The sequence below is a fragment of the Myotis nattereri genome (assembly GCF_964212035.1).
Source record: "Myotis nattereri genome assembly, chromosome: 1".
Lineage (NCBI taxonomy): Eukaryota > Metazoa > Chordata > Mammalia > Chiroptera > Vespertilionidae > Myotis > Myotis nattereri.
Window position 1 is genome coordinate 85173833 of NC_138075.1, and position 12320 is coordinate 85186152.

Here is a 12320-nt window from a genome sequence, read left to right on the forward strand (position 1 = left end):
GCAGCTGATCGATGTTTCTAACTCTCTATCTCTCTCCCTTCCTCTCTGTAAAAAATCAATAAAATATATTAAAAAAAAAAAAAAGAACACAGGTGTCATACTGAATTCTGTCACATAGAAACAAAATTTATTTAATAAACCTGTTTTGTAAGCTCAGTGAAGTATCAGTTTTTTTACCTTTTAGGTGCCGCACAACAACTTGCATGAAAGGTTCACTCATGGCAAATAAGACAGTATTTTAGTAGTAAGATTCAGTCAGTTTTTTAGTATTTTAACCCTTGGACAAGAACAAGTTACTTTTCTGTGCTTCGGTTCCTTATCTGTAAATGAGGATAATAATACTACCTACTTCAGAGAGTTTTTGTGGGCAATAAATAGATTAGTGTAAAATGCCTAGAAAAGTTTCTGCTCATGGTATACACTCAGAAAAAAGTTGGCTAATATTGCTGTTTGTCAAGATCAGACAACCACAAGGAGTCAGCAGCTTCTATAGTGCTGTTATAGAATGAAGTGCCTTTCTCAGATATAGGTTGTTAGACTCCATAGTAGTGAGATTGAGTATTGGTTTTGAAGCAAATGCTGTCTAACCACCTCTAAAGCTTGCTTTCCAATTTTGGTAAACTGACCATTCCTGGGATGTAGGTTAAAATTAACAGACATTCATGCACACACACACTACAGTATATTGTCTGTTTCTTTGTTGATTTTTTTTGTAAGAACACTTAACATGAGATCTACTCTCTTAACATGTTAAAGTGTACAGTAGAGTATTGTTGACTATAGGTGCAATGTTCTATAGCAGATTTCTGTAACTTACCCATGTTGTTTAACTGAAATTTAATGTCCATTGATTAGTTATGTCAAATATTTTTAAGAAAATTGCAGACTGTAGAAGATGTCATTAGCCAATTCAGTGAAATAATCATTAATTTGCTACTTAAGGATTGAGATGTTTGATGACTAGAATTTCAGTGGCTCTTAAGTGGAAAATATGTTCCCACTTAAGGAGCACTTGGAAGTGTGTAAGTGCCAGTTGTCACAACTGGTGGGCTGCTGCTAGCAGGGACTAGGGATGCTAGATATTCTGCATTGTGAAACCATGCTCACACAGAAAATTGTTCTGCCCAAACTGCAGTGGTGCTCTATTATGAAACGCTGGACCAAATGATAAACTACCTAAAAGAAGAGAATATGAATATTTTGGTTTCATTGAGCTCCTTGATATACTTTTTTGTTGAAATTAAACAGCATTCCTATGCTTGAGCTTAGCCAAAAGAGCAAAAGCGATAAACAACACTCCTAAAAGGATAGATTTGTTGAATTGCCCATGTAAGAGATTTTTGACAGTAGTTGTTATTTACAGAAATTTATTCACAGTTAATTGAGTTATAAATTAATTAACTACTTAAGTTAAATGATTAAAACCTAGTTTCCCTTAAGTCTATAAACTAAACTTATAAATGTTGACACATTATTTGAAATCTAGTTACATAAAAACAAGCACGTTTACTTTTATCAATTAAATGAGGCTGAACAACTAAATTCTAGTCAGTCCTATTTAACAGCTTATTTAGCTTAGTTTGCTAAATTTCCTTAAACAGTTTAAATTGTATTTATAAATTCACTATATTAAATTTTATTTTTAAGTACTTCAGATACCAGACTAGGCAAATTTATAAATCTAACAAGCACAATCTACCCAAATATTTGAATAATTTTTAAAAATAATTAAATTGATAATGAGTCTAAGTTCATTAAACATTCAAGTACTTGTAAATTTAATTTTCTTACACTGCCTCTCAATTTTAAAGAGCACAAGTCTGAAATTATTAATTAGTACATTTGTATTTAAATTTAATTTATTTAAGTATAATCACATCTTAAACTGCTCATATTCTCAATAGTATAGTTATTATAATAATTCTAGGTTGCTTCATAAAGCACTTTACAATATAAGCTCATTTACTCCTTAGAATAACTTTGTGAAGTAGGTATTATTTTCATTTTCCAAAGGAGGAAACTGAGTCTCAGATGTTAAGGAAGTTAACAAGGAAATAGCAGAACCAGGTTACTAAGCCCAGGCACTTATTCCAGGGACAGCACTCTTAACCATTATGTGCCAAATCCTCTCACACAGTACAAGTGCTTTAGCTGATCTTAACAGATTATTCCAAACATAAATCAAATATACTAATGCCATGGATTTGGTTATCTACTTTCTGTGGATTGAGAATTTATCTTGTAAAGGAGGCAGATTTATATCTCAGTGAGACTCAAGCTACTGTCTCAGACAAACCAGATTGTTATCACAAGTGAGTTGATGGCTATCAATGGAAAGGTTTTTGACTATTCAGGTCAGTTCTCAGAGTGTGGGATTAGGGTATAGGACCAAAGGGCCAGAAGCTTCCATGTAGATTTTTACCTATATGTTATTTAAAAAAATGAACTGAGTGTTTTCCTAGATTGTTACCCCCTAATTTACATAATTCACAGTTTACCCTTATGCCATTTCTATCATTAATTTAGATAGATGGCAGTCTGCACCAAGAAGTAGCACATTTTTTCATACAAATTCTGTATTGCCTGGCTCAATTCTTTATTGTTTTTATGTTCTCTGTCTGCATGGACAAAGTATTTCTTTACATATTTTGATATATCCAGTTGGATTCTGTTTTCCTCTCATGTTAATCACAAGTAATATTAAATTTAACATTTTTTCACATTCAGGATGTTTGGAAATTAAAAATAGTATATAGATCATATTTTAGTGTAATCTTTTAACAAATAGTTACTGAGAATCTCCTTGTCAGATACTGGGCCTAGTTATTGTGTGAAATAGGAAGATGAATAAGGTCAAGTCTTTGACCGTCAATGATAGTCTTCACAACAGTGTTTCTGAAAATATAGCCCCAAGAATCATCTAAGGTGCTTGTCAAAGTTACATATTTCTTAGAATTATTTCAAATCTATTGAATTGAATCTCTAGTGGAAAGGACCAAGAATCTCTAATTTTTAATAGCTTTCATACAAATTTCTTTCTCTTCCATATTCCCAGAGTGATTCTTATACCCACTAAAGTTTGGGAACCACTTATGTACCATCTAGTAGATCAGAAAAGACTTTAATATAACTCAACATAATAAAAAGGAAATGATATGTGAAGTTGGTCTTGTCATAATTGATTTGCATTATTCTTTTCTGGCAGTAGTTGAAGATCAGTAGTTTGTTTAGGCCATCTAGTGCTTGTGAATAAAACTATGGAACACAATACATATTTTTCTATTACTCTGGCAAAAACTGTGTGTGCTTTATGTGGTGGCTTTTTTTCTTATTACTGCTCTGATATTGATACTAATTACTACTGATACCAAGGTGGGATTTTTTTAAGGTAGTATAATTTTTAATGGATACTTGTAAAGTTTAAGCATAAAAAATTTTACTTATTTGAGTATTACATATGTTATTAAACTGAGTATTGATTAGGAGTTTAGTAATAATTTTAAGAGTTTAATAAAATAAGGCATACATTTTTGTCTCTTTATTTCTCCTTTACTTGTGTCATTTTAGCTATTAACAGGCCAGATATCACAGACACTGAAATGGAAACTGTTATGGATACTATTGTTGACAGCCTCTTCTGCTTTTTCGTTACACTGGGTAAGTTTTCAAGTCTTTCTTCAAAGTAAATTATTTAACAACTCATTTTAATCTGTTAAACTATAATATCCTGATTTGGTTTTTTATACACTCCACACATGCACTTATTTAGACTATTTTTTGAAAATAACCTGAAAGAATCCATATCTAATTCTTAGTGGGGATTATTTTAGTGTATTGGAATCAAGAGGGTTAACATTATACATGGCTAAAATTTGAATTTTTCTTATTATATGTATAAATAAATTGCCATTAGACCAAAACAAAGTTTAAAAATTTGCTAATAGTCTAATTTTTACTTCTGCAGTTGACTGAGCACTCTTTGAATAGAATCTAAAATGGAACAATTTCAGTATATAAAAAATACAGTGTTCTAAGTTTGTTTTATGAACTTCTCAATGCATTCATTTTTATTTTATTTTAGATTTTTGCCTTTGAAAAATGTGGAGTAATAAATTAAGAGGTCTGATAAATTGATAATTTTTAGGAGCATTTAAAATTATGTGAAGAGGTATTTTCTGTTATCTTTTAAATTTCTGTTATCTTTTAAACTTTGTGTGCTTTATGAGAGAGATTGTAATTCTGTATGGTTAATTTATAAAATAAATAAAAAATAATAATACCAAACTGCTAAATTATCTTCATTCTTTTCCTTTAAGGGAAATTAAAGTGAATCTTGTGAGTAGAGAGTAAACTTATTTTTTGCAACTGCCTATAGGGAGTTGAAATGCTGATTTAGTGAGTTCATTGAAAAACCTGGTCACATTGATTGCCCAACACTATATAAAAATAGTCTTTCTGACTCCCTTTATAATTGGGAAGGTTCATTTTACTTTTACTCTTCAGATTATAAGTCCTTTTTTTATGTTTGTAACCTAAAATTATATACATGTATGTTATTTAAAAAAAAAAAATATATATATATGTATGTATATATATATATATATATATGTATATATATATTATTGATTTCAGAGAGGAAGGGAGAGGGAGAGAGAAATAGAAACATCAATGATGAGAGAGAATCATTGATTAGCTGCCTTCTGCACACCCCCAACTGGGGATTGAGCCCACAACCCAGGCATGTGCCCTTGACTGGAATTGAACCTGGGACCCTTTGATCTGCAGTCCGACGCTGTATGCACTGAGCCAAACCAGCTAGGGCTCTTTGTTATTTTTTAATGCTGATAAATTTTGTAAGTAGCCATTTTAATTATTAAGAGTGGAAATCATTGCTAACATCTATTGTTAAAATAGGTGCTGTTCCTATAATCAGATGTTCAAGAGGAACAGCAGCAGAAATGGTAGCAGTGGTGAGTTTATGCAAATATCCATTGGGGATAAATAATACTGCATCACCTGTTTTACATAAATACCTCAAATGTTTTTGTTAATTTTAAGAATATGATTGCTATGAGTTATGTATTAAGTACCTAGAGCAAATTTTTTTTTTTTATTGATTTTTTACAGAGAGGAAGGGAGAGAGAGAGTTAGAAACATCGATGAGAGAGAAACATCGACCAGCTGCCTCCTGCACACCTCCCACTGGGGATGTGCCCGCAACCCAGGTACATGCCCTTGACCGGAATTGAACCTGGGACCCTTCAGTCCGCAGGCTGACGCTCTATCCACTGAGCCAAACTGGTTTTGGCGCAAATATTTTTATAACATTGGGATTCCACCAAAAATAAAAAGTAATCATTGTGTACTTCTATGTAATGGAATAAGATGATTTACTTCAATGTGCTATTCTAGCCCTATTATTTTAAAATCTAGAGGCCCGGTAGACGAAAATTTGTGCACTCGGGGGAGGGGGGGAGCCTCAGCCCAGCCTGTGCCCTCTTGCCGTCTGGGACCCCTTGGGGGATGTCCTCCTGCCGACTTAGGACCACTCCCTGGGGTATTGGGCCTAAACTGGCAGTCAGATATCCCTCTGGCAGCCCGGGAGCCCTCAGGGAATGTCTGACTAATGGCTTAGGCCCGCTCCCCGTGGAGCCGTTAGTCGGACATCCTTAGTGCTGCCACGGAGGCAAGAGAGGCTCCCAGCACTGCCGCTGCGCTGGCTTCTGGCTGAGTGGCACTCCCCCTGTGGATGTGCACTTACCACCAGGGAGCAGCTCCTGGATTGAGCAACTGCCTCCTGGTGGTCAGTACGCGTCGTAGTGACTGGTCGTTCCAGTTGTTCTGCTGTTAGGGTCAATTTGCATATTATCCTTTTATTATATAGGATACTTTTAATTGGTTTTGTTGATGTTTGCTTTGTTTTTGTTTTGTTTTTAGAGGGAGAGAGAGGAAGGGAGAGGGATAGAGAAATAGAAACATGGATGAGAAAGAAACATCATTGATCAGCTGCCTCCTACACACCTCCTACTGGGGATCAAGCCTGCAACCTAGGCATGTGCCCTGAGTGGCCAGATTATCATGACCACCTGATGTTTATAGGCAAATTAGCCGTACACTGCATCGTATGGGATATGGAAGCCGAAGGCCTGTTCAAACACCTTTGCTGTCTGCAGTTTCCAAGATAAAATGGCTCCAGTTCACACAGGAACACAAGGATTGGATAGTTGAGCATTGGAAAAAAGTCATGTGGTCCAATGAATCACGTTTCCAGTTGCATCATGCAGATGGCAGAGTGAGAATTTGGCAGAAACAGCGTGAAAGCATGCACCCCACATGCATGAGTACAACCCTTCAAGCTGGTGGGGGCAGTGTTATGATTTGGGGCATGTTTTTTCTGGCATGATTTGGGCCCTTTAATTCATGTGGAATAACTGTCTGAATAGCACAACGTACCTAAGTATCGTTGCTGATCAGCTTCATCCTATCATGTTGATGGCATATCCCAGTGAAGATGGCTTCTTCCAACAAGACAATGTGCCATGCTACAGTGCTCGTTTTGTGCAGGAGTGGTTTCAAGAACATGAGGGAGACCTTACCTTGCTTAGGTGGCCCCCACAATCACCAGATCTCAATCCAATTGAGCATTTGTAGGACAAAGTTAAAAGAGCCATCAGGCAGCTGGTTCCACAACCATCAAATCTCACAGAACTGGACAGTGCTATTCATCAGGCATGGTGTCAGATTCCTCGCATCACCTTTCAACATCTTGTGGAGTCAATGCCAAGAAGAATTGCTGCAGTATTGAAGGCAAAAGGTGGTCCAATGAAATATTGGTGGGGTGGTCATAAAAATCTGACCACTCAGTGTATATTCCTCATTCAGCCTTTTCTTTTTTCTTTTTTTTTTCAGCCTTATTTTTCCAAATAGTATTTTATACCTATTTGATCCCACAAACTGTTTAATATTTAACTTTATTTAGCAAATATTTATTAACAGTCATAACCATTTTTAAAATTGTTAGATGCATTTTGCTACAATATTGGAATAAAATTTTCAATATATTTTGAGCACTCAAAGTTTGCTTTAAAGATTAAAAAGTAAATAAGGGATTAGAAATGTTACTGAAAAGGAAAGAGGTTAAATGGAATGGAAAGGAGCAGGAAGATACACTAACGTTTTTTAGTTTTATTAGCCCAAATGAATCATTGACTGGTGGAGGGCTGCTTTCTTTCACATACTTCATTTCCATTCTGGAGCCTCTTGTAGCCTCCACTATATAGTCACATTCCTTGGTACAACAGAGCCATGCTTGGGCTGAGAAGGTGGGTCATTACTGCAAAGCGTTTTCTGTACTTAAAATATAAATAGTCAAGGAAAAGTGATTGTTAATGAAATCAGGTCTGAGTCACAGTAGAAGAGGCATTGGTCTTTTCAAGTCCAAGTTATGATGATATTGAATAGTGAAGAAGTTAAAATGTTTAAGATTTTATAATTGCTACTTTGTAAAGAAATTCCAAGTTTCCTAGTTATGACACTAAGAATACAGTATATATTACAGTTCAGTGAAATACATTATATATTACAGAACAGTGAAACTATTCTTTAAAAGTTAATGTAAAATTTGCTTTTTTCAGAAACTAGACAAAAAACTTCGGGAAAATCTAAGAGATGCAAGGAACAGTCTTTTTACAGGTGACACACTTGGAGCCGGCCAATTCAGGTATTATATTAGTTAATATACTTATAGGACTTGAAAATGAAACATTTGTAGTTTGGGGGGGTTTTCTTATCTGAGAAAATACTCTTATAGTTGAAATTTGTTTCTTTTTTAAAATGAGGTAACTAGGATCAGGGTGTTGACTCAAATTGTTTAAATGAAATATTTACTTAATTTTGTTAGAAATTTTTGTTTTGCATTTTTATCATCTGTTGGAGAAATTTTTCTGTTTCTATGACTTTGAAGGTCAGAAGCCATTTCCTTAAATTCTCAGTTAGCTTCTTGGTAATGAAAACAAAGAAGTGAAAAACTTGTGAAGCTTATATCTATTTCTCCCTATTAGCTAGTTTCCATTTTTATATTGAAATATTAATAGCTTAAACTGATAAAGTGTTTTTGTCTTTGTTAGCATGTCTAGCATGAGTAGATAATGTCATAGTTACTCAATTATTATTACATTTTGCAATAGAGTAACATTTGATTACTAAAAATGGATGATATTGGAGTGAAGAATTAAAGAAATTCATACAAATGAATTTATTTCAAGGGAAGAATACTCAAATATTCTTAAATATTTTTCACAGTGTTTCTCATTAAGTGGAGCAGAAACATCAAATTCTCACTTGGTTATTGCAACAGAAGCAATCACTGTGTTGTAATACCCTATTTAATAGTTCCTTTTTATAGTGCCACTATGTAGACACTTTTATTTGAATAATTTTTTTGAAAAAATTTACATTATTATAATATAGTTGTCTTATTTTTAATTTGTTGGATGCATTTCTAAATTATTTTAATTAGTGGTCAGCAGCCTTGAGGGACTGTTGTTAAATACATTTGAATACAGCTAGTTGTGGGCTAATGATTCTCAATGGGAACTTTGTAATATCTGGAGAAATATTTGGTTGTCACATCTAGGAATCCACTGTGCTGTGTTATAGGATGCTGCTAAATATCCTACAGCGTATAGGACCCTCCATAATGAGGAATTATCCAGCCCTAAATGTCAATAATGCTGAGTTAAGAAACTCTGCCCTAGGCTATCCTCCCTTGCTTTCCTCCCACCTAACTCTGGAGTAATAAATGATAGTAAGTGGTAAGGGTGCTACTTCTAATTTTTATTGCTAGTCTTATATTCAGGGAGAGTTCACTGTCTTGCACCCAGTAGGGTGGAGTGAGTTAACTAAAATGGTCAGAGGTATCTTGGCAGAACAAAATATATATAGTTAATATAATCAGATAGCAATGACTTCTGAAAATTAACATGTATTTCTGATACAGTAGTTCCTTTAAAGCAAAGCTCTACAACTTTTGAAGACACATGGTAACCAAATGAGTTTTTGCTTTAAGTGTAGGCTATTTCACATCTAAATTATAATAATGGAGTAAAACAATATTTTACTCCAAGTGACTGGTAAGTGATAAGTGAGTAGTTATATAATTAGGTACCATTGTGGCATGATGTTTTAGTTTTATGCAATTATAATTTGGTACAGTTTTATGAGACTCTTTAGAGTCTGCTTTTTGAATTTATGTTTACAGGAAAAAAATTATAATTTGCAATTGACAAAACTACCAAACATTTGTGTAAATTTATAAGATTCTAACAATGGCCTTTCTTTTTTTCAAAAATATGAAATATAAATCTGGTTAGAAGTAACTTATTCTTTCTTTGATAACTCTAATTATTCTGTACGAGCATTTGTATAGATATTTTTCCCTTTAAAAAGAACCTAAGTAAAACATAATCCAGTATTTTACACAGGCTCTAAGTAGTCCAAAGCATTACTTTACTTCTCTGACTGAACTAGAAAATTTTTTTAAAAAGCAAAGTATTATGGAACGCCATACTTTTTGTTCATATCAAAATGACATATACTGGAAAGTATTAGAAAAATGTAGATGTATACACTGGCATCAAGACTTATATAATTGTTTTTAATATATTTACAGCTTCCAAAGGCCTTTATTAGTCCTTGTTGACAGAAACATAGATTTGGCAACTCCTTTACACCATACTTGGACATATCAAGCATTGGTGCATGATGTACTGGTAAGAAGCTAAATATACCCCTTTTTACTATAATGTAACATTAGTGAGTCCCTTCATTTAAAATTAATATCATGGCTTCACAAATACACATGATAATGATGGAGCTGAGAAATATGGACAAAAAGAGTGATAGGCTTTGGTATCATTGGATGCTGGAGAATAGTTAAGTTCCAAACTTAAGATCTGTAAATTATAAGATAAAGCAATGGTAGTTTGGTCATATTGGGGAAAAGGAAATGGAGGAAAATGAATGACTTTTTAAAAAAATAAAAGTAAGTAAATAACTATATTCTTAGGGAGAAAAGCTGTAATTTCTCCCTTTTTTCTGGGAATCAGTTAAGCTTCATCTTATAAAAAATAAGCAGTATTTTTATATTACACCATGTTTTTCTGAAGTAATTCCACATATGTAATTTCATGCTTAAAAGAAAAGCCTGCCTTATTTATCTACATGTTGTGTATGGCAGGTGATACACAGAGATAAATAAAACACAATCCCAATCTTCAAAGGCAGTGGGAAGAAAATATGTACACATAATTTCTGTACAAGACACTATGTAATAGGGCCAGAACAGTTTCCATTTAAAAGAAAATCCTATATCATTGCCTCTGTTGAGACTATAATTCCAATTTACTAACTCCTGTCTGGCCTTTGGGGATTATAGTATACTAGAGGCACAGTGCACGAAATTCATGCATAGGTAGGGTCCCTAGGCCTGGCCGCTATCAGAGCCGATCAGGGCCTTCCAGCTGCTGGCCAGGGCCTTCCTTGGTTCCGCGCCACCCCCTGGTGGTCAGCGCATGTCATAGCGAGCGATTGAACTTCCAAGGGGACACTTTGCATATTAGCCTTTTACATATATAGATAGTTGTGTCATTATTGCAAAGGTTGCCTGAAATGTCATGTATAAAGGAAATGGAAGACATGCAGTTGATGGTTTGGACTTGATAGTTTATTTCTTTAAAACCCAGATTTAGCTGTAAGGTATTTCTTTAAATTAGATTTCAGGATTACTCATGGAAATTAGCAGTTCTGCACAATTGTCTATCTTAGAGTCCTATGCCATTCTCGACTCTTAAGATGAGTGTCAATGAAATAGTATTCAACTCTGTAAAGAGAGCAAGAACAATCAAAGGGACCATGGAATTAAACCCTGAGTAATGGACCATGGAAGCCAGTTTTAGGAGGTCAAGTATAAGAGGCTGAAGAAGAGGGCATTAATTCAGCCATTACTGGAGTGCTTACTCTCTTACAGAACAAGACCCTGTTTTAGCAAAAAATGAAACAAAGGAAAATATTCCTTTTTTCCTGGTGTGTAACATGCTAGCAGGAGAGACAGGTAATATGTAAAATAAACAAAACATATAACTTTTCAGAAAGGAGGAAATACTCTGGAGGAAAATTAAGTAATGGAAAACAATTACAATTATAAAATAGGGAAGACCTGCTGAAAAGGGGACACATTTGAGGAAAGATCTAAAGGAGGTAAGGTAGTAAATTATGTATCTGTATGAGAGAACAGCATTCCAAATAGAAGGATGTCCATTATCAAGATGGCCAGAGCAAAATAAGGCAGGAGATGAAGCTAAATAGGACTTAGGAAGCAATATAGCATAGGAGAGTGATTTTCAACCTTTTTTATCTCATGGCACACATAAACTAATTACTAAAATTCTATGGCACACCAAAAAATATATATCTTTTGCCTATATGACAAAATAGGTACAATTTTGATTCATTCACACCGGACAGCTTTTATTGTGTTAACTATTGTCATTTTTTAATTTGACAATATAAGGGAAAAGAGGTCAGTGCCCCTGACTAAATAATCAAGTATTACATGTTTTAAAAATTCTTACACGGGAAAAAAGTCTGTCTTAACAAGTCTATAAAAAAATGAAGTTGAACAATGTAAGTAAAAAAAAAAATTTGCAGCACATGGTTGAAAATCACTGGTATAGGATATTATAGACAGTTGTAAGAATATTGGCTTTTAATTTTGAGGGAAATGGGGAGTCACACATGGTTTTAAGTAAAGGATTGACATCTGATAGACTCCTTGGGGTATAGAAAGAGTCAAGGAGACCAGTTAGGAGGCTTTCGCATTTATCGTAGCAAGAGATGATGTTAACTTACACCAAAATGGAAATGGTGTGGTTTGTGATAATCTGTTGAATGTAAAGTATAAGATTTGCTGATGAATTGGATGTGGGATCCAAAAAACAGAAGTCACAATATTTTGACCTTTGCAAATGAACAGGTGTTATTTACTGAAATGGAAAAGAAATAGAGCATTTTCGTGGGGAAGATCAGATGTTGAGTTTTGGACATGTTAAATGTGAGCTAGCTGCCCATTTAGGTGTTCAAGTGTAGCTATCAGATAGGATAATTACATACATCCATCTGAAGTTCAGGAGAAACATCTGTTTTAGAGAAATAAATTTAGAGTAGTCCATATATAGATGGCATTTAAAACCAAGAGATAAGACAAGATAACCAAGGGAATGAGTGTAGATAGAAGAGAGAAGACGTCCAAGACTGAACTCTGA

The 12320-nt window shown here is 34.2% G+C and overlaps 1 protein-coding gene across 3 annotated transcripts in view; it reads left to right on the forward strand.

The window, feature by feature from the left end:
* SCFD1 (sec1 family domain containing 1) overlaps positions 1 to 12320 on the forward strand; it is a 119707-nt gene that overhangs the window by 18494 nt on the left and 88893 nt on the right. For all 3 annotated transcript variants that reach the window (XR_013995921.1, XM_081089683.1, XM_081089684.1), the window contains 4 exons: positions 3568 to 3657; positions 4915 to 4970; positions 7635 to 7720; positions 9671 to 9770. Coding sequence is in view for 2 of the 3 variants with exons in the window: in XM_081089683.1 (XP_080945809.1) it covers positions 3568 to 3657; positions 4915 to 4970; positions 7635 to 7720; positions 9671 to 9770 (332 nt within the window). In the remaining variant the exon portion in view is untranslated. The remainder of the gene's footprint in view (positions 1 to 3567; positions 3658 to 4914; positions 4971 to 7634; positions 7721 to 9670; positions 9771 to 12320) is intronic.